This window comes from Pan paniscus, chromosome 4 (assembly GCF_029289425.2).
Source record: "Pan paniscus chromosome 4, NHGRI_mPanPan1-v2.0_pri, whole genome shotgun sequence".
NCBI classification, from domain to species: domain Eukaryota; kingdom Metazoa; phylum Chordata; class Mammalia; order Primates; family Hominidae; genus Pan; species Pan paniscus.
The window spans coordinates 148,952,418-148,976,528 of NC_073253.2; the positions used below are offsets into that span (position 1 = coordinate 148,952,418).

The 24,111-nt window shown below is 40.4% G+C and overlaps 1 protein-coding gene across 6 annotated transcripts in view; it reads left to right on the forward strand.

Annotated features, from left to right (window-relative positions):
- GRIA1 (glutamate ionotropic receptor AMPA type subunit 1) overlaps window positions 1–24,111 on the forward strand; it is a 327,090-nt gene that overhangs the window by 267,519 nt on the left and 35,460 nt on the right. For all 6 annotated transcript variants that reach the window (XM_003828976.4, XM_003828975.5, XM_014345120.4 and 3 more), the window contains exons 12-13: window positions 10,332–10,530; window positions 16,065–16,312. In XM_003828976.4, coding sequence (XP_003829024.1) covers window positions 10,332–10,530; window positions 16,065–16,312 — 447 coding nt within the window. The remainder of the gene's footprint in view (window positions 1–10,331; window positions 10,531–16,064; window positions 16,313–24,111) is intronic.

Here is a 24,111-nt window from a genome sequence, read left to right on the forward strand (position 1 = left end):
GTGGAGATGGTCAGTGAAAGAGAAAAGGCTCTCATTCCCAGCCCTGGCCTCTAATAATTCCAGCTCCCTGCGTTTAGTATGGAGCTGGGAAAATGTAACTTTCCTGGATAGAGGCCCAGCTTCACCTGAGCCAGTTCCAAATTGAAGGTAGGGAGGATTGCCTTGCCCTCAAGTTCCTATCTTGTGAATCACATGCAAATGAAGCATTGGGATTAAGTCAGACTTTGAACTTCTTCCCCTAGCTCTCCAGTTATTCCAAAAATGACAGTTGCTGGCTGTTAAGCAGCAAACTCTTTCTTTGGTATCGTAATTCAGTAGGCGGGGATGTAGGGACTATCGTTCAAGGTAGGCTGCTATAAACAACAACAACAACAACAACAAAAAGAAAAATGTCAATTAAAAGAGAACAGGGAAGAAGGAGTCTTAGGTGTGTGGAACTTTTGTGGGAAGGCTTTGGGCTTCACTAGATGATCCTGAACTTGGGATAGCTTCGCTGGGTTCTTCAGTTTAGGGATGTTAGAAAAGGAGGCAGCCATCCTGAATACTTGGTTTGATGCCATGACTCCAGACACTTTGGACCATAAGGAGTTTTGGATTCTCCTGAGCCTGACAATTCTTCCCACGGTCCAAAATCCAATGTGCATGGAGATGCCAGGTTATAAGACAGACTATTTATGCATTCATTTACTAATGAGGGCCTGCTCCATGCTGAGCACTGGAGATACAATGCTACACCAAAGAACTAAAAGATTCCTTTGCTTTCATGGAGCTTATGGTGTAGGGGAAAAAAGACAATAGAAGAGGCAAACAGATGCCATAGTTCTGCTGCTATGAGAGCTACATGAGGCTCTGAGTCTTACGGCTGAATACTAAAAATGTAATGATTAGGATGAGGTCTGAAGGATGAATAGGGGCTGATGCATTGATCAGGGGAAAGAGAAGCATGTGATAAGGATGGGAGTCTTTTGAATATGAGGGGCCAAACAAAGAGCAGTATGACCAGAGTACAGCAAGTATGTTGCTGGGTGACAATGGAGAGTGAGCCAGGGGCCAGATCACACAAGGCCTCGAGGCTCATCAGAGTTTGAATTTATTCCAAGTGTTAAGAGAAAAGCTTTGGTGAGTTTTAAGCAGAAAAGCAACATGGTGCAATTAATATGTTTCAAAAGATCACTCTGGCTACCTTGTACAGGTGGCCTTGTACAGCTGGGCAGTAGGGGCATAGAGGACTGGATGGAGGCAAGAAGTCCAGTTCACTCTCAAGTGACATCAACAAGATGGCAGAGCCAGGCACAGTGGCACATGCCTGTACTCCTAGCTACTTCGAAGGCTGAGGCAGGGGGATTACTTGAGCACAGGAGTTCTGGGCTGTAGTGTGTTATGCCAATCAGGTGTCCACACTAAATTTGGAATCAATATAGTGATGTCCCAGGAGCAGGGGACCACGAGGTTGCCTAAGGAGGGGTGAACTGGCCCAGATTGGAGTTGGAGCAGGTCAAAACTCTGATGCTGATCAGTCATGGGATCACGCCTGTAAATAGCAACTGCACTCCAGCCTGGGCAACATAGCGAGATACTGTCTCTAAAAAATAATACATAAAACAAGATGGCAGAATAGGAGATAACCTGCTCATATCCCCCTAACAACAATAAGAATTCTGCAGCCATCCACAGGAAAAAAGTCTCTCTGCAGGAGCTTTGAGATTCAGGTAGGAGGTTATAAAACACTGGCAGAGCCCAAGACCTAAGAAGGCTGTTTTAAGAGTGTAGAACAGCACCCAGGTAGCAAACTTGAGCATGCTCTTAGGTTCAAACCTGTAAACAACTTTGTTCCTCAAAGGGCTTGGCTTCAGCCCTATTTGGCTTGGAGCCTGCAACCAAAACCATCTGTCAATGGGTCCAGGAGAAATCATGCACCTTCGTGCCTCTGCAGAAAGTTTTGTCTGCCTGCTGACACTGGTCTTGCCAGTGGATCTGAAAGTTATCTGGCAGTTTGGCTCCAGCCCCCCGACAGCTGCAGGCCCAGCTTATTAAAGCTTGCACAAGGACCCAGAGGGAAACTCACTCATACCTCACAGACCAGGAATTGCCTGTCCATAGGAACATCTGTGATGGCCAAGAAGATTCCATCCCACAGCAGATCCAGAGGGGGCCCAGTCTCAGCTTTCACCCCTCTTGCTACAGTTGGGAAACTCCCCCACCCATGCAGGAAATTAGTTGGGAAGTACACACATCTGGGCTACTGGGGTGAGCTCACCAGCATCTGTGCCACAGTGGATCCTGAGGGGGCCCAGTCTTGGCTTTAGTTCCACTTAAACTGCAGTAAGAGAACTGCCCTGGCCATACAGGAAACTGCCGGGAAGCACACATGTCTGGAACACTGTGGGCAGGGTTGCCAACATCTGTTCCACAGCTCCTCTCACTATAGCCAGGAAATTGTCCCACTTATGCAGGGATCTGTCAAAAAACACAAAGCCATATGGACCAGTGAGACAGGCGTCTGAACTCAGGTTCCTACCCATCTTTCCCATACAGCTCCAGTACCCGCCTTGACTCTTCTGTAGGTCCAACCAAGCTGGAGTACCATCCCAACCTCTAAGCCTTCATTACAGAGAACCCTAGATTAGGATACCCTCTAGTGTTGAAATAGCTGCAGCAGTCACAGACTCTGACAACAGGTTAGATTGTCAGAGTCACAGACTCTGACAACAGATTTCTGGACAGGCCAACTGAAGGATGAGCACAAACAAAGCCAGATTGCAAAGACTAGAATAAATATCTAATTCTTCAATGTAAAGAGATTGACATACATCCACACGCATTAAGAACAGTCTTGGAAGTATGACCTCACCTAATGGACAAAACATGACACCAATGAGGGACCCTAAAGAGATGGAAATATATGATCTGTTGGACAAGTGATTCAAAATAGCTGTGTTAAGGAAGCTCAATGAATTTTAAGAAAACACAGAGAAAAAATTCAGCAATTTAACAGAGAGATTGCAACAACAAAAAAATCTGGAACTGAAAAATACAAATGAATGAATTTTTTTTAAATGCAATAGAAAGCATAAACAGCAGAAGTTAATAAAGCAGAAGAAGGAATCAAGAGCTTGAAAACAGGCTCCTTGAAAATACAGCCAAAGGAGAAAATAGGAAAAAAGAATGAAATAGAACAAAGAAAGCTTATAGGATCTATGGAATAGCATCAAAAGAGCAAATATTTGGGTCATTGAAGTTCAAGAGGGAGAAGAAAAACACAAAAGGGTAGATGGCTTATGCAAAGAAATAACAGAGACCTATCCGAACCTAAAGAAAGATATAATTATCCAGGTAGAGGAAGGTCAAAAGTCACCAATAGATTCAACCCAAATAAGACTATCTCAGACGTGTTGTAATCAAATTTTCAAAGGTCAAGGACAAAGAGAATTCTAAAAGCAGCAAGAGAAAAGAAGCAAATAACATGTAAGAATCCCAACACACCTGGCAACAGACTTCTCAGCAAAAACTTTGCAGACCAGGAGGAAGTTCTCTTGGTGATATATTAGGAGTACTGAAGGAAAAGATAAAAACTTGCTAACCAATAAGCCTGTACCCAGAAAAGCTATTTGTCAGAATTGAAGGAGACATAAAGACTTTCCTGGACAAATGAAAGACCCAGAAATTCATCACCATCAGACAGTCTTACTAGAAATCTTAAAGAGAGTTTTTCAAACGGGAAGAAAAGGACACTATGTGTAACAATAAAACATCTGAAGTTATAAAACTCACTGGTAAAAGCAAATATACAGACATTCACAATATTCTAATATTATAATCATGGTGTGTAAATCACTTACATTATTAGTACAAAGACTGAAAGACAAAGCTATGAAAAATAACAATAACTACAATAATATGTTAAGAGATAGAGCTATTGAATGTTTATTGTAAGCCTCATGGTAGCCACAAAGCAAGGATTTCTAATAGTTAAACAGAAAATAAAAGCATACTACTAGTGAAAATCTCTTAATCACAAAGAAAAACAGCAAGAAAGAACAGAATAAAGAATCTGTTTTTTGAAACTAGAAAACATGTAACAAAATGGCAGTGGTAAGCCCTGACTGAATTACCTGAAATGTAATTGCTTAAATTATCCAATTAAAAGACATAGCGTGGCTGAATTAATAAAAATAAATAAGACCCAATTATATGCCACTCACAAGAGGGTCACTTCACCTATAAGAGAATACATAGTCTGAAAGAAAAAGGAGGGAACAAGATATTCCATGTAAATTAAAACAAAAAAATGGAGCAGGAGTAGTCACACTTATATCAGAAAAAAGTACATTTTCAGGAAAAAAATTATAACAAAAAAGACAAAGAAGGCAATTATATAATGGTAAAGGAGTCAAATACAGCAAGATAATATAATAATTATATATTCAACCAGCATCAGAGCAGTTAAATATGTAAGCAAATATTAATAGACTTAAAGAGAACTATACTCTGCAATAAAATAATAGGAGAAACTTCAACACTTTCCACAATAGAGAGATCATCCAGACAGACGATAATCAAAGAAACACCAGACTAGTTGTTTCTAGATGCACTCTAGACCAAATGGACCTAACATACCTTTATAGAACATTCCATTCAAGAGTTGTAGGATATACGTTCTTTGCAACAGAACATAGAACAGTCTACAGCATATATCACATAGAAAACAAGTATATCACATACATATATCACAATACAAAATAAGTATTAACAAATTTTTAAAAATCAAAATTATGTTAAGTATCTTTTATAACCACAGTGCAATAAAACTAGCAATCAATAACAAGAGGAACTTTGGAAACCATGCAGAATTACAGAAATTAAACAACATTCTCCTGAACAACCAATGAATCAATGAGGACATTTTTTAAAAATTTTAATTTCATGAGACAAATGAAAATGAAAACATGACATATGAAAACCTATGAGATACAGCAAGAGGAAAGTTTATAGAAATAAATACCTATGTCAAAAAAGTAGAAAGATATTAACAACCTAGCATTGAACTTCAAAGACCAAAAAAAAAAAAAAAAAAAAAACAGAACAAACTAAATCTCAAATTTACAGAAGGAAATAAATCATAAAGACCAGAACAGAAATAAATAAAATAGGGGCTAAAAACAACACAAAAGCTCAAAAAGAGTTGCTTTTTAGAAAGATAAAACTGACGAACCTTTAGCAAGACTGAGAAAATAAGAGAAATGACTCAAATAAATAAAATTATAAATGAAAAAGGAGACGTTAAAATTGATACCACAGAAATATAAAGGATCATAAGAGACTGTTGTGATAACTATACACAACAAATTGTAAAACCTAGAAAAAAATAAGTTCTTAGACACATGCAACCTATCAAAATTGAATTAAGAAGAAATAGAAAACCTGAAAAGACCAATAACAAGCAAGGAGATTGAATCAGTAATAAAAAGTCTCCCATCATAGAAAACCCAGGACTGACGGCTTCACTGCCAAACTCTACCAAATAGTTAAAGAAGAACTAATTTAATTATTCTCAAACTATTCCAAAAAAATTGAAAGTGAGGAAGTTGTTCCAAACTCATTCTTTGAAGCCAGAATTACCCTAATCCCAAAACCAGACACAACAAAAAAGAAAACTACAGGCTAATATCCCTGATAAACATAGATGCAATAATCCTCCACAAAATACTAGCAAACCAAATTCAACAGCACATTAAAAAGATCATACTCCATAATCAAGTAGGATTCAGCCCAGGGTTGCAAGAATGGTTCAATATATTCAAATCAATAAACATGATACATCCCATCAATAGAATCAAGAACACAAATTAGATGATCATTTCAATATATACAGAAAAAGCATTTAATAAAATTCAGCAACCTTTTATGATGAAAACCCTCAACAAATTAACTATAGAAAGAAAATACCTCCACACAATAAAGGCCATATATGAAAAATACAGCCAACATCATATTGAATAGGGAAAAGTTGAAAGCTTTTCCCCTAAGGTATGGAACTAGATGAGGATGGCCACTGTCCCCACTTCTATTCAACGTTGTACTGGAAGTTCTAGCCTGAGCAATCAGGCAAGAGAAAAAAATAAAGAACATTCAAATTGAAAAAGAAGAAGTCAGATTGTCCCTGTTTGCAGATGACATGATCTTCTCTATAGAAAACCCTAGAAACCCTCCAAAAAGCTAATAGAAATTCAACAAAGTTGCAGGGTATAAAATCAAAATACAAAATTAATAGTATTTTTATAGTCTAACAGAAAAATACCTGAAAAAGAAATCAAGAAAGCAATTCCATTTACATAGCTCCAAAAAACACATCTAGGAGTAAATTTAACCAAGGAGATAAAATATTTCTGTGGTAAAAACTATAAAACATTGATGAAAGAAATTTAAGAGGACACAAGCAAATGGAAAGATATCCATTATTCATAATTGAAAGAATTAATATTGTTAAAATATCCATATCACCCAAAGCAATCTACAGATTCAATGCAATCCCTATCATAATGTCAACAACCTTCTTCACAAAAATAGAAAAATAATCCTAAAATTTGTATGAAACAACAAAAGACCCTGAAGAGCCAAGGCAATCTTGAACAAAAAGAACAAAGCTAGAAGCACCACACTACCTGACTTCAAAATAGTCTACAAAGCTATAGTAACCAAAACAGGATGGTACTGGCATTAAAACAAACACAACACACAGACTAATGGAACAAAATAGACAACCCAGAAATTAATCTACACATTTACAGCCAACTGATTTTCAACAAAGGTGTCAAAAACATGCAATGGGGAAGGGATAGTCTCTTCAATAAATGGTGCTGGGAAAATTGGATATCTACATGCAGAATTAGACTAGATCCCTATCTCTCACTAGGTACAAAATCACCTCAAAATGGATGAAAGACACAAATATAAGATTCAAAACTATTAAAGTACAAGATAAAAACAGGGGAAACGTTTCATGATAGTGGTCTGGGCAAGGATTTTTTAAACGGAACCTCAAAATCCCAGACAACAAAAGCAAAAATGGACAAATGGATTGCATCAAACTAAAAAGCTTCAGCATGGCAAAAGAAGCAATCAACAGGGTGAAGAAACAAGCTACAGAATAGGGTAGAAATATTTGCAAGCTATGTATCTTACAAGAGGTTAATATTCAAAATATATAAGGACTCAATAGCAAAAATGCAAATAAGTCGATTAAAAATGGGCAAAAAACCTGCATAGACTTTTCTCAAAAAATAAGTATACAGATGGCCAACAGAGTGTATGAAAAAGTGCTCCACATCACTAATCATCAGGGAAATACAAATCAAAACCACAGTGAGATATCACCTCACCCTTGTTAGAATGGCTATTATGAAGTAGACAAAAAATAACAAATGCTAGCAAGGGTGTGAGGAAGGGGAACTCTTACATGCCGCTGGTGGGAATATAAATAGTGCAGCCATCATGGACAGCATTATGGAGGTTCCTCAAAAAAATAAGAATAAAACTACCATATGATTCAACAATCTCACCATTGAGTAAATATACAAAGGAAATTAAATCAGTACATCAAAGAGATATCTGGCACTTTCATGTTTATTGCAGCACTATTCACAGTAACCAAAATATGGAATCAACTTACGTGCCCATCAACAGATGAACAGATTTTTTTAAAAGTGGTATGTACTCAATGAAATAGTATTCAGCCATAAAAAAGAATGAAATCCTGTCATTTGCAACAACATGGATGGACCTAGAATACATTATGTTAAGTGAAATAAGCCAAGCACATAAAGACAAATACCACATGATCTCACTTACATGTGGAATCTAAAAAAATTGATCTCATAGCAGTGCAGAGTAAAACAGTGGTTCCAGAGGCTGGGGAAGTGAGGGGGAGGGGTGATGGGAAGAGATTTGTGAACAGGTTCAAAGGCACAGTTAGATGGAAGGAATAAGTTCTTGTGTTCTATTGCACGGTAGGGTGACTATATTTAACAATAATGTATATTTCAAAATAGCTCAAAGATAATATTTTGAATGTTCTCACCACAAATAAATGATAAATGTTTGAGGTGATGTACATGCTAATTACTCTGAATTGATCATTATATAATGTATACATATATCAAAACATCATACTCCACCCCATAAATATCTACAATTTTTATGTGTCAGTTGAAAACAAAATAAAATTTTAAAAAGGAAAGAGGTACAGTTTAGATGCCATTGTGGTCATCCAGAGTTGAGAAAGCTGCTGCAGCTTCAAATGACCTCAACACTTGTATCTGCCACCTACTAAGATGAAAAGAGCACTGGGATAGTTCTATGTGAAGACTGGTATGATTTTCAGACCTGTTGTGCACTGGTTCTGGGGCACTGCGGGAGTGATTTTGCCCCTTTGTAACTATCTTGCTTGACTGCTTAATGGAATTCGTATATCCTGGTCTACCTACTTATGATTTTAAATCACACAATCTCATAAATGGAAAAGTGTAAAAGGAAGCAACTGGTCCCTAACCCCATGTGAACCTTGACCCCTTCTCTGTCCTCCTTAGAGTTGCATTCCCAGCACTTGGTGTCCTGGGGGACCAAGAGTCACCACCAAGTATATCTCTGTAAATGGTTCACTACTTGAACACCTTCAGAAATGGAGAAACACTCTCACTCTCAGGATAGCCATCTCAATGTTGCACACCCTACCCATCAAAAATATCTTCCTCATAATTAAGTAGTATTTGTTTTCCTGAAACTTCTACAAAGTTCTCCTAAATCAGGTCACATAGTACAAGCCTCATGCCAACTCTTCAGTGAACATGTCTCTTCAAGTCTCTTCATCAGGTTAAATGTTCCTTGTTCCTGCAACTGCTCCTCATGCGACATAGCTTTGCTCCACTCTCCTGGTCTCATCCATTCCAACAAGTGTTCCTCTCTTTTATTTTCCCCTCCGTGTGAAACGCCTAGGAGCATTCTTTTCCACATAGCAAGCAATGACATATATTTGTTGGATTTCTTGGAGTAAACCCTGTCTGCCTAGAGTGAAAAGGGATCTCCAAGAAATCAAGGTAAAGTGAAGTGTCAAGGGATGTAGGAATAACACATATAAGGTCAACACAGATAAGGGTTTTGCAAGCAGTGTGGAACAACAGAGCAGCCAACAGGCCTGCGTACTGCTGTCCCGAGGCACAGTAGACTCTTGGGTTTCTTGGTAAAACTCATGGGTTGCATTGGTGATTTCTCTGATTGTTAAATATAGGGTTTCAATTAAACACTGTCACCTATTGAAGGCTCTGAGCTTGAGGCTGTCAGAGCACTTGTCAGAATGGGCTTAAAGGTACAAGGGCTCCAGAATAACACTTCCTTGATAAATTGAACAGGATGGAAAGAGAAATGAAATGCAAATAACTTTACCACCATAGGATTCATTATGACATGATGCCCTAACTGCTTACCACATAAAATCACCACAAGTCACATGCAAATCATCTTGTAATATCTTGGGAAGCCCTGGACTTGGAAGTATCCTATCAGATCAGAGAGACAACAGTGGAACTCTCGGCTGGTTATGTTTCTCTTCATTGTTTGGGAGATAAGAGAGGGGAATAGAAATCTGAAAAGTTCAAAGATAAATTTCTCACCTCATAATTGATTATCATATTTGCCTTTTTTTATCTTTTTTATTTCAACCAAATTATCTTCCTTGGGTGAGTGGGGGAAAGAATTGTGTCTGCACACAATGGTGGCATTCCCCACAATGGTTGGACTATGACTATTCTGATTCTATTTCCAATGTATTCTTCCTTCCTTTCCTTCTAGTCCACTATTTTGGTGGCCTTTGCCAGCCAGGAGAGCAATAATAAGGCAGTCTGAAAACATGTCTAAACCAATCAAATGTTTGCATCATGTGTATAAATGCATTTGCATTCATACATGTTTGCACAAAACATTTGCTGTGTATGTAATTGCTTATACATATTTGTGATTTTTGTGGGCAAGTGTTGACATATCTGTGTCTTTGTCATCATGTGTCTTGCTGTTATATATGTGTAAAAGGGAGTGTGAATACGTGCATGTGGGCTTTATCACCCCTGAAGGACAGCAACCCCACAGATCCATGTCCGTAATAAGGAACAAAATATGGAGTCTCTCTAACATTTGAATTCTCACATCTTGCTGACAGATGAGAAGGGTGCAATAGGGCCTGACCGCTCTGCTGCCAAGCCCCAGACCCGTGCTCAGTCCCTCCCCAGAGCTTTCCACAGTTGATGTCCATGCTGCTGATGCCTCTTCCCTTTGGCCTGCAGGTCCCTGTCTGGTCGCATCGTTGGTGGCGTCTGGTGGTTCTTCACCTTAATCATCATCTCCTCATATACAGCCAATCTGGCCGCCTTCCTGACCGTGGAGAGGATGGTGTCTCCCATTGAGAGTGCAGAGGACCTAGCGAAGCAGACAGAAATTGCCTACGGGACACTGGAAGCAGGATCTACTAAGGAGTTCTTCAGGGTAGGGACATCCTTTGTCCCAAGGCACTTTCACAAAAGGGAACCACAACTGTCATTAAAATGTCCTTCTCATTATATAGCCTGAGATAACAGGCAGCCAGAGCAAGTGCTTAACTGACTGTAAGTCAGGGAAACTCAGGACATTTCTAAGCTTTCTACCACCCCCCTGAGAAATCTACATTTCTACATTTGTAGAAGCTTCAAAGCTCCTGCATTGATTTGGATCCCTTGCCTATATCAGTCTGTGCTAATGCTCTGAGGCCTGCAAAAGACATCAAATACAATTTCCTCTCTGTTCTCACGGAAACCTTGCAGTCTAGTTAGTAATCAATTAGGAACAGCTTACGGACAACAGCTGGACCTGATGCTCTTTGTGTCCCCTCCTATCTCACAGAAGGAGCTCAGTGAATGTTTGTTGACTTGATGAATAAGAGGATAGTATATGGGAAAAAAAAACTGGAAAAAGTGATCTATTAAATGGTGCCAGGAGAGAGAGAAAATGTGAAGTGGGAGTGGAGGTGGTGAGATGTGTTTTGGCAGAAGACAGTGAGCGGAAGCAAAGGAGCAGAGAGCTTAGGAGCACAGCCTTCAAGTTCAGCAGATGGAGGCCCAGAACCTGGCTCCATCCCTTACTTGTTCTGTGCACTTAGCCTCTGTGACACCATTTCCATTCATCCATGTAATGAGGAGAACAATGTCTATATCAGAGCTTAACAAGACTAAAAGAGATAGGGTATCTAAAATTAGAGGCAAAACAAGGAACAATCAGTGGAGGTTCCATATACCATTAGGACTTCAAGGAAATGCAAACCTTTGGGAGTCATTCTGAAGAATGGGTAGAGACTAAAGCCATACAGGGTAGACGTGTAAACATTTATAGATATCACAAAGCCAGGGTAGACCTGTAAACATTTATAGATATCACAAAGCCAGGCCAGACCTGAGTAGGCTAAGTACAACCTAGACAAAAGGAACAACTTGGACAGATGCCCAGAAGCAGGAAAACCTGTGGTTTCCCTGGACTTTAGGGATGTTTATCCCAGGAGTTGAAGAAACAGTACATGGAACTACCATCTATGGATCAAATAAGAATAATAAGAAACATTTGCTACCGCCTACATATGAACCAGGTCCTGTGCTAAGCACACCCTACACAAATTATCTCATTTAATCCTCTCATTAAAGATGAGTTAGAGATTGTCCCTATTTTATAGCTCAGAGTTAGGATAGGTCCCCATTTTATAGATCAGAAAATTAAAAGAATCACCTAAGATCACATAGCTAATTAGTAGCAGAAGGAGCAGAGACAGCAGGCTGCCATATTGCCTCAGGCAAAAGAGAAGGGATCCTATACAGACTCACCTAGTTATCTCACTACAACTTCTTGGAGCAAACTCCAGGCCCCGAACAAACCACTGTGGGAGATGCTGCAGGTTCTTGACCATGGGCTTTGTATTCTGTATGACAGACAGGAAAGGGAACAAAGCCTTAAGCATCATTGATCCTAACTCCAAGGCTAAAATCATCAATTTTCAATGTGTCAGAGCAAGAAGGTGCCTTAGAGGTCACCTAGTCAGAGGCTGTCATTTTAGAGAGAGGCATTACTTGCTTAAGCTCACCCAGCCAGTTAATAAAAAAGCCACTTACAATCTCATTACAATTCCCTGACATTTTTAGCCTGCAACAAAAGTGTGAAGAAGGTGCCTGTTTCTACTTGTCCATAAAGCCTGTCCTATGCCCCAACCCCTGCTAATGCAGTTAGGGAACCATCTAATTCACTTAACAATGCTCTCATCCTTATAGCATAGACAACATGCACCAGTCCTCAAAGGACTTTTGCATCTATGGTTTCATTTTTGTTTCACCTGTGACCTCAGGCAGAAGAGGTATTTGTGGCAGCCACTTTGCAGATAAGAAATTAAAACTTGGGAAATTCTTTTGATGCAAGTGTCAGGGGTGGGTACCAAATCTGAGTTTTCTTGTTCCAATCCAAGTATTCCTGTCACTGAACCACATGGTCTTAACATGGTGGTGTCATTAAACTGACAAACATTTTTAAAAAGATCACTCAGGATGACAGCTGGGCTTGTGGACACATCTAGTCTAACTGTACCATTTTATAGTTGGGAAAACTGAGGCCCAGAGAAGAAAATGGTCATGCCCTACCTAATGAGAGGCACAGCTGGGATTTAAAATTTCAAAAGTCTTTGTTAATCACTACGTCAATTGACATATTACTGCCTCTTGTCCACAGCACAAAGTTAAGAACCTGGAACCAGGGCAGTGCATATTCTACAAGTTCTGTGCCCAGGCCTACTACATTGGTGACAAATTGGTTGTAGTCCATGTACTTACTTTGACAGGTCAGTAGTGGTTGCCTAGAGATTCTGAGGTCACATCTGGGCTTGATGTGAAAGGATTCTTTGATTGATATCAGTGTCTCTCATGTATACAGGAAGGGAAACTGGTACCAAGAAAGCCAGGTATGAGGCATTCCTACCCTAAAGTAAAACCTGAAAAAAAAGGCATAATTATTAGTAGTCATTGCACTACTTATAGAATGCCTTCTTGTGCCAGGCACTGGGTTATGCCTGTGTTCTCATATAATCTCCACGGCAACACTGTGAAGTGCACAGTATTATTACTATTTTCAGAAGAGGAACACTGAAGCTCAGAAAGGTTATGCTACTTGCCCAACGTCTTTCAGCTAATAAGATATAAAGCCTAAAATGAGGGAGGCAGCTGGTTGCAGTGGAAAGGCACAATGTGTGCAATCAGGAGGTCAGGGACTCTTGGCTCTGCCGCTAACAAACTGCATGACATTTGACAGTTTATTGCCACATCATGGGCCTCAGTTTCTTTACCTGTAAAAGGAGAGTACTGCCAAGATATGTCCCATGCATAAGCCTTTCCATCTCTGTGACTCTGACCTTGGATAATTATCCCACCAGGAGTTTGGTGGGTGGGGAGATAAGGTTACCTACCACCCCCACAAGGCAAAAGGAGGGAATAGTGAAACAAGAATTCTTCTACTCCAGTCTCTGAAAAAGCTGGCTTCTTGTCCCCATGACAGCCCAGAGCTTCTTGGCAGCCCCAGCCCAGAGATGCTTAATCCTCCATCGACAGTTTAATTAAGATGTATGAAGAGCCATGGGAGCTGCGGATGATAGGAGAGATCCAAGAACAAATACCCTGAGTACGCTTCCAATCTTCCCTGCCACTCATCCTACCTTCACATTCCTGGAGATTAGATTTTCCTGATAGTTCATCCCAAGTGTCTGTGTGCACAGCCTTAACATTTGGGGCACTGGGGTGAGGCTGAGAGGACATATTAATTTTCTGCATACTGTTGCCCAGAAGGCTCCTCAGCTCTGCCTGTCAACAGCCCAGTTCCCTGCTGTGTCCATACTGTCAGGTCAAATTGCATCTTGCAATTGCCCTGCTGTGTGTTTTGTTGATTTGTGCCTGGAAGATTATCTGCAAATCTGGTCACAGCTGAATTTATACATTTTCCTGTTTCCTGTGAGAGAATATTAAATACATTGGCAGACCTTATGATTAGTTCTGGGTATTTCCTCCCCTAACCTTGGAATCCTCCCTCCCTTTTCTCCCTTCTTTCTTCTTCTTTCTCACATTGACATTGTTGCTTGAATGATGTATCTTCAGGTAAAGAATCAGATACTTCCAGCTAGCCAGGGACTTAAAGATTATAATGCCCAAACTCCCTATGGAATGGATGGGGAAACTAAGGCCCAAAGAGAAGGGACTCTCCATAAACAAACCCATGAGTGAGAAGTAGAACTAAGACTGATATCCAGGGCTCCTCACAGCCAGTCCAGTGTCCTTTCTAGATTGTAAACCGGACTGTAAAACGAGTGATATAGTTTATCTAATTATAGGCTATTAAAACTGAAGTTTTAATAGCAACTATTTCCATTACTTTTCCCTCAAGATCTATGATTTTCCTGGGCCCCAAATGTCTTTATTGATCAGCTGACTCAAATGACAATTGTAGATCAATATCTAACCAACAGTTGACGTGCGCTAATATCAAGGAAATAAACCTGATACTTGTATACAGAAAAAAGTGATATGCTGCATGTATAATGATAATTTTATATTAAATAAATCTGAAATCTATATATTAACAACTGAATTATATAGAATATATGACTCTAGCAACAACTATTTTTAAAAAGTAGTCTGTTACATGTATTTAACACTTGTCCATTTAGAAAACATTTGTAATAGCCAGACTGTAGTATCCCTAAAATACATCTACCCTTTGGGAAAAGGTCACCGTTTAGAAACAGTATGCTAGATGAGAAGTTTGATCATGGTCCTGGATCATGGGCCCTGACTAAGGGCCTACCATGTGCAAGGTACTCAATTAGTCCCTGTGACGGACCCACAGGAGGGAAGACATTCCCTCAGGTAGCTTCCACATACTTGAGACCTACATACAAGGAGAGATGACTTGCAATCTTTGCAGTCTAGCCTGGCCATCCAGTGAGTGCCCCAGGCTGTGTGTCCCATAAGAGTATCAGCCCTCACAATACTGTTTCTCAAAGTGAGGACCATACAGGCCATACAGATCAGAATCACCTGTTGGGGACAATTCCTAAAAAAGATGTATTCTAGGTCCCACCTCAGAATTGCTGAATCAGAATCTCTAGATTTAGAGCTAGGGAATATGCATTTTTACAATCGATGTACATGATAATGGTGCCTACTAGAGTCTAAAAACCATTGCCTTTGGAACTGAGGTGGACTCCAAATACATAGGATTTATTCTGTTCTATGAAACAAGGATTTGGTTAGACAGAACCAGCATCTCAAGTGGAAAAAACAGTCCAAGCAAAGTCCTGAAGGGGAGAAGGCCCAAGGCGAGTTTAGGGGGAAATACGGAAGGCAGGTGGGCCATATTTGGAAGGTTTTTAAATGTAAGCAGATGACAATATTTGGTCCCAAGTTATCAGCTTTATTAGACAACAATATATTTGATTGGTGCAAAAGTAATTGAGGTTTTTTGCCATCAAAAGTAATGGCAAAAAACCTCAATTACTTTTGCATCAACCTAATACATTCTGAGGACAGGACTACCCATGATCCAGAAATTCTTCAGTGTTTTCTTCCAATAATGAAATCAGATTCCACTGATATTCAGCTTTCTATTTCTTCTGGTTAGTATAAATATGGCCTTATTGAACAATAGATAGGTCCTTTAATGTACTTAAAAGTCAGGCAGGGCCCCAGTTTCTTAATTCTCCCCTTGTTTAGGAGGAATATAATTACTCAGAAGTAATTAAAAGATCTGAGCTATTCTGTTCATTCTGAATTTGCAAGATATTTGTACTTTGGAACCTACTGGTACTAATTAGAGCCTCTTATTTTGCAATCACTCATAATTTATTTCTTCCTGAGCTAATCTCGCTCATGAATGTGTGATCAAGCTACACTCAGCTCTTCATTAATGTGTGCACCGACCCCAATTCCAAGCGCACTTAATTCCAGCTTTGTTTCTGTCCCTACCAGAGGTCTAAAATTGCTGTGTTTGAGAAGATGTGGACATACATGAAGTCAGCAGAGCCATCAGTTTTTGTGCGGACCACAGAGGAGGGGATGATTCGAGTGAGGAAATCCAAAGGCAAATATGCCTACCTCCTGGAGTCCACCATGAATGAGTACATTGAGCAGCGGAAACCCTGTGACACCATGAAGGTGGGAGGTAACTTGGATTCCAAAGGCTATGGCATTGCGACACCCAAGGGGTCTGCCCTGAGGTAAGTAGCCAAGATTTGCTTCCTTGGTACTCCCTCTCCCCTCCCTATCTCAGGAATGAAGCTTCTGTGTCTGCTACAAGCCTCCAATGCCACAATGCAAGCTGTTGAGGGGGCTCTTCTTCAACACCTATGGGCCTGAAAGATTCCAGCCACCCAAGATCTTCAGCCCTGAGGTTGGAAACTGACCTGGGGGCCTCAGCTTGCTGTGACTGTCAGTGCCCATGTGTTCTTCCCCATGCCTCGCCTTCCTCCTCCAAGTGTGTGAAACATCAATGAACCTTGTGCTTTTGTCGTGTGATCTGTAACACCCCATCCTTTACCAGACACCCCTGCATCCAACAATGCTATGAACAGAGTTCTCCAGCAACCTGAATTCTTTGACAGAAGGTGGTTTATAATGTTTGTCTCAAAAGAAACATAAACATGTTGTCCAAATGAAAAATCAAATCTTTCGAGTCCTGAGACTCTGGCTGTGGAAATCGAAATAGCATCTAATGAATAGCACCAAATTAATTATAGCACCTATTCTTACCTAGAGACTGATTTATTTAGCAAGATATAGACAGTTTGGTAAAGAAGCACAGTGGACTTTACTTTCACGAAAAGAAATCCTGATATTCATTCTCAACAGCTGAGGAAGAGTCCTGTAGACGTGGAGTCACAATACCTAGATTTAATTCTCACTGTCTTACAAAAGGTAAAACATATCATCTTCCAGCCCTTAGTTTCCTCATCTGTAGAGGGAGGATAATTGGCCCAGCCCTTCCTAGGTCTGAAGTGGTTGTGAGTTCAAATGGTATAATTTATGTTGAAGGTCACTGAAAACAGTACACTGTGAAGTCACCTATGAGACATTATGTCAATTACAGAAGGATTAAATCATTTGGGGGAAGAGTTGCATTTCAGGAAGGGTAAGAAGGATTAATAAAGTTTGCAAAATGATGGAGAGGGATTCCTAACCCATCTGGATATGACATCTGGGTCTACCTCTGCCTCCACTTTATTCATTTATCTTAATAATACTAAGCCCCAACATTGTTCTGGGGACTGGGCTAGTAGCTGGAGCTACAATTTTGAACAAGATAGACATAGTCCCTGTCCTCATGCCACTACATTCTTGCAGGAGAGACAGACATTAAAGAAATAATTAACATTTAATGACAATTCTAATAGATACTAGGACAGTCTATAAAAGGGGACCTAGAGGACATCTACTTCCTGCAATGTAGCAGAACAAAATTCTCACTATGAAACAACGAGATATGCCGGATAAGATATAACAAATAGCCTTTTAAGTGCAAGTTAAGAAATTCCTAGGATCAAAAAGAAAAAACAAATCAAAACTAGAACTAAAAGCGTAAGCTTATTATTCTGGGACTATGCTAAGCAAGGCAAAGTTATAAATTATGTGACAATCTACATGAGCAACAATTAACAGTACAACTAAAAACATAAGGTAATCAAAAACATCAGAGGTGGGGGAGGGGGGAATCAAAGGACATTCCCCAGAGTAACACACAGAAAGATGAAAAGAAAATGTAACACAGAGTTTAAGAGACATGAAAAAGAAAAAAATTGAGTCTGCTGTGAGTTCCAGACAGAGACAAGAGAGAATGAATTGGAGGCAATATTTTAAAGAAATTTTCTAGAATTTATGGAAAGCATAAATCCTCAGATTTGAAAATCAGTCTTAAGCATAATAAATAGATAAAAATCAGCAGCTGATTCAATTGAAAGCAGAACAATAAAGACAAAGAGAAGATCTCAAAGCACCCAGATATAAAAAGGTTCAATTTGGTCTGCAGGATGAGTGGGGCATGGCTGGGAAGACAGGTCCAAGGATGTTTTTTTCAAGCTGCAGTTTGACAGATTAATAGGAGTTAACTAAGTGAAGTGAGGAGAAGGGAAGAAAAGAGTAGTTGAGGCAGAATAAACAGCATGTGCAAAGATTCTAAGGCAAGAAATCATTGCACAGTCGATTAACCAAAAGCCACTAAGTGTTCTTGGAACACAGGTAATAATACAGAGGAGAAATGTTTAAGCTGAGATTGGAGGATGAGGTGGGGAAGAATTTTATAAAGAACTTTTGTCTTTATTCAAAGAGGAATGAAAATACTTTGAAGAACTTTAAGTAATTATCGGAAAATTGAGAGAATAAAGATACCTGGAGAAGTGTAGACATAATTGAATATGAACTAATGAAGACAAATCAAATGGCCTGGTATTTATCAGTCATGTGTTTTTGCCTGGTTGAATCTAAAAGACTCTTTACAAGTTTGAGCAAAGTTCAAAGGGGATTCAGATGATAGTGTTTGGCAACGAAGAGGCTTTTATCTCAGAAATTTATTGATCATCAGCCTAGAAAGACTCAAAGTAGAGAGTGAGTTTTTATAGTTCCAGGAACATCAGTGATACCGCAATATTACAATTTACTGAAGGTTTCGTGAGTCAAGGACATCCACATAAATACATGGATGTGAAGTTAAGAAAACAAAGCACAGACACATAACATAATTTGTCCAATCAATAGAGTACCTCTGTCATCCCATCCCACACATAGTTTCCTGGAACAATGTAACAACTCAGGAAATACTGTATATTTCCTGATACTGGAAATACTGGAGTGACATGAACCTAAAACTCAGGCCATTTGGCACTCAAATGACTTTCCACTATAATAAAAACCATCATTGAGTCAGTGCCTATTAAGTGCCACTCACCGTGGTACATGCATTATCTCTTATAACCCTTGCAACATGACTATGAAGTACCATTATTTCCATTTTACAGATGAGGAAACAGAGTAAGAGTTAAGTTGCCTGATCAGGTTGACACAGCTGATAAGGTAGAAGCCAGATTTCAAGCCCTGGCAGTCTGACTTCAGAGCCTATGGCTGTAACTCACTCTAATGCTGCACTGGGCTTTATGAATGACAGCACCATTAAAGGCAGGGGACTGGACTTGGGCCAGGTTCTTTGCACCTATTCACATGGGCCAAATAACCACCAACTTGGGAATTAAAACCAGACCTTTGAAGTCCAGAGCAACCACTCGCCACTGTGAAGGCAAAAGGTGATAATGGACACTGACTTTAACACACCCAGCACCATTCCTTTGAGGAGTAACCCTGCTTTTATGGATTTGCTTGCTGAAAGACACTTTCTAGAACAAACAATGAAAATAATTCTGCTTCATAATAAAAAACTAATTCTTTTGCATACATCTCTGTAAACATATAACAAGCCATTTATTGATTTCAAAAAAGAGAGCAAAAGAAAAGGAGAGATAAATGAAAAAGCAACATGTTTCAAATACAGATCACTGATGACTGAACTGCAAGTCAAGAACACCCAACTGATGGTCATATGCTCCTGTCTTCCCACGGTGCTCCTTTCTCTCCAGTGCAAACCTGATGGTAGTCATGGGGCCATCATAATTCCTGATTCAAAAACAAAAGAGTAACGCTCGTCCTAAAAGGGCCTCAGATGTCTGGCCTAGGAAAGTTCCTCTACCCTTAATGGGATTCTGCTTCTCATCTGTGCATTAAAAGGGAACACTGCTAGCAACCAATAATATAGAGGTTCCACAAAACACACCATTGAAGAATGGTTGCAGAAAATATGAGTAACCACGCCTCTCCTATACCCCAACCGCCCCCCCCCGACACACACACACTCCAGCCAAGTTTCCATTATAACTCTTTTTCACACCCCATGTGATGCCATTTGACCCAAGACATGGTCAAACTCCAAAGAGTTATGGCAAACCAAATACCACAAACACATGTGCCTGTTCCAGCAATCCTAGATCCACTGACTTGATCCCAGGAAACCATTCTGCACGACAGAGGTGGACAGTAAGGAGAAGAGTAAAGACATTTGTGCTTCCTTTGGACCCATTGAAGAGGGGCTGATATATGCTTAAAGATAACCTGGCAGAAGAAGTCCAATTTTGTTCAAATTATTTTGAATCATAAAAAATACTTTTTTAAAGGACTGTTTAACTACTCACAAGGCTGCAAACTCTTTGGAAGTGTTTACACTACAAAAAAAGTGCTTGAGTTTGTTCCAGGTATTATTATAAACTTCTCTTCAGCCCTATCAAAGGTAGGGTTTTTGCAGCTTTCACAGGCAGATGTCCTCCAGGCTTACTGCCTGTACTTGTATCAAGAGAGGACCTTCCTGGCTGTCCTCCTCCACTACTTGCTCTCCATAAAGCCAGACTTCACTGTGCCTGTGGGGCATTCACTCTCTTACAGACTGCCTAGAACAAGCTCCAGATTTCTCCAAGACAGATCACCCAGTTATGCTTCAGAAGATCAGATAACTGCCATCTAAGGCCCAAATGTTCCTCCAAAACTTGCCAAGTCTACTTGGCAGAAGCCAGGCCATGGTCCCCATAGAGTGTTAAAAAGCTGTGTTAGTGACAGAATGGGGCTTTTGTTTGTTTGTTTCTTCTGCTCTGGAAACAAATACTCTGATGAAGCAAGGTGGTTCAATCCTTGATTTTCCATTTGGACAGGTGGTGTTTCTTTGAAACAGATGCTGTTTGTTGGCTGTCACTGCATGTTTGGGGGTGGGAGGGGGGCTGTTATGTTTCACAAGCCCTCAGGTTGTAGATAAAGACCTATGCAGCCAATGTCACTCACTAGGGAAAGGCAATTGGTAAATCCACTAATTATGATCTATTGGCCCTTTTGGTGCCAACTTAATGTATCTTGCTAGCCTAAACTGAAATGTCTTTTCTTTATTATGATGAATACTTCCTTTGATGTGTTCAAATTTCCTAAGTGAGGGGGCATAGCCCATGTTTTATCAACCCAAGAAAGAATCCACACCAGATTGGCCTCAGTTAAAATGTCACCTGATGATTCTCTTTCACAAACTACCTACCAGGAGTTTAACGGATTTGCTAAGAGTTAGACCCTAATCAGGACATTGGTCAAAGTCTGGTCTTTAACTGTGACTGTGGTTACATGGAGTCTTCTTTGGTCTCTGTGATCATGACATGTTTGTCTTCTGTCATGTGTCTTGTTTATGCCAGATGTATGGGCCAAGGGGGCAGGAGTGCAGTACAGCTTCACCCTGCAGCTTACTGGGTAATGGGCACCCAGGAAGGTCTGAGACCCACTCTCTGTGCTTTCCAGTTAGCTTCACCGATTGGTTTCCAAATACCTTCTCACACAAAGCACTGTGCATAATGCTGCAGGGAATGGCAGTGAGAGATGCAATCCCAGTGCTTAAATAATGCATCATCAAATACAGCTCATGAGCAGAATTATGTAGATACCTATTATCCTACCAATGCCGTAAGAGAGCCAGAAACACTCAAAAAAAAAAAAAAAAAAGGAGGAGAGTCAACGTTTGCATGGGAGGATTTGCAATGGTGGAAGAATTGCGGATTCTTCCACCATTAGAAGAATTGTGGAAGAATGGTGGAAGAATTGTGATAGATGGGAAGTGGGGAAAGGAGGCTTCATATTAGGGGCTGAAGAGGAAAAGAGAGCAAATGCGGAAACGGAAAAAAAAAACATGGGGCTTGTTTTCAGGAACAACAAGGGGTCCACTTTAACCAGAGAATTCATTAATAGGTAGGAGTGATTGGCTGCGGTCATATTGTGAAGAATCTCAAATGTCTCTGCATGTTTTACTATGTCAGTAGGAGCCATTGAAAGTCATTTACAGTAAGGGACATGATTGGACAGGCTCCTGGAGATTACCCTGGCAGTGGTTTGCGATACACATCAGAGAGAGGAGGATCACAGGGAAGGAAGTCATTTAGAAACCTGTTGTGGTCATCTTGGTAGGAGATAATGAATGTGGTCATGAGTTACAATGGGATGCAGACACTTGGGAGAAGTGGTGGGCTCTATGTTCGTCACTAGTCATATCCTTCACTTTAAAGCTGGGAAGTTTGGAAAAGAAGTCTGTTACGTAAGCTTTCTCGGGCTTTTGTGCTCCTGCCTAAGGCTTGACTGGGTACAAACTGATTTTGGCAAGGACAGAAAATGGAAAAATACGGGATTTACCTCCCAAACAGAATAATTGCTGCCACCTCAATTTTACCTCTGAAATGCCTACCTGGTTAAGAAAGGCATCCCTGGAAAGGACACAAGCTTTCCGGCACACCAGCAAGAATGATGAAGGCCGTCGATCACCTTTACTTACTCCCTGCTACATTGACTATATCTGGCCTTTATCAATTTTTTCATATGACATGAGCTCAGAATTGTTCATCACCATTTTAGCCTCACTGGCATTCCCATTGAGTATATTTTTTTCTCTCTTCACACAACCCTGTGCTGGAAAATATCTAGCAAAAGTTGCTTGTGTATATTGGCATCTGGCTAAAGAAAAGAAGGGTGGTTAAGGCTATGAGTCAGGAAGAGGTATCACCAAGGTTTTGTAGGGAAGGCTGTCACTTTCAGGGACTGAGGGTTTCCTCCTAGTTGCTCATCCCCCATACTGGGACGATAAAACATGCTTGTATCTTCCATGAAGTCCAGTAGGCCTTCCCTGGAATCCTTTTTTTGCCTAATGCTAACCTGAGTGCTACAGAAGGCCATAGAGAGTTCTCTTCTTTTAGAGAATCACATTGACCCAGAAAATAATTGGGAAACAAATAAGCAAGTGCTTTTTTGTGTGGCATTAAGTCGATTGCTCTAAAGAGCCCTTCCCAACTTCGGTGTGTATCAAAATTACCTAGGGAGCTGGTTTAAAATGCCGCTTCCTAGACTCTAATCCTTGAGACTTCTGATTTTGCAGATCCAGGAATGTGCAATTTGAACAAGTCCCCCAGGTGCCTCTGTTCTAAGTAAACAGCAGTCCACTCTGGGAACAAGGGCTAGAAGAGGTCAGGGAGGCGATGTGCTAGTGGTCTGAGGAGGCAGAACATGAGGAGGAGGCTCTGAAGGAACAGGGGGATGAATATGATGGGGGATGACCAGGAATCCTCATGGAATGGTTCACAACCCCAATTCCTGGAGTCAGATCACCTCCACTCAAGTATAAGGCCCGTTACCTTGCCAGAGTTTGACCTCACTGGGTAAGTCACTAGAACTTCATAAATGTCTGTCTTCTTATCTGAAAAATTGGAATAATAATTTTGTGCAGCTGCTTTGATGATCTGATGAAATAGCATGAAGTGCCCATTACAGAGGATACTTATTAGTGTTCATTTTCTACCCCTCTCCTCCTCCCATTAGACCTACTAAAAAGTCACTTTTGAGCCAAAGAACTTATTTTTTTCTTTTTTGTAAAACCAACTGTGTTCATCAGAAATGCACATGAGCCCCACCCTCATCCCCCTCACACACACTGGCTGCATTAGAAATAAAATATCTCTGAGAACAATTTGTGGTCCTCCCCCACAGAGAACATGCTAAAAAATAAAGCCCTAATATTTCTTTTTCTCCCTCCCTCCCACTCTCACAAGTAACAGCCTGTCTTCCCATAGTATAGTACTGGTGCAGAGCCTGCTGCTGCTGATAAATACAGTATGTCCCAGGGAAATGACAGTCCCTTTCAATTGGTCCTTGCCTCCTGATGGGTAGCCAGGGATGCTTGTTGTCATGGTAACCCCATGAACTCTGTGACCCAGGTCGGGCCTGATCAGAGACAAAGCCCTCTGAGTGGAGAGGCTGGATTTATTTGCATCCTCAGAAGAGCTGGAGAGAAAGGAAGAGAAGGAGGAAATGGGGGGATAAAAGGAGAGATAGAAAAAAATGGGAGGGAGGTTGGGAGTGAGGGAGGTTGGGAGGGAGAGACAAAGGAAGGAGGGAGGCAGAGAGACAGAGAGAG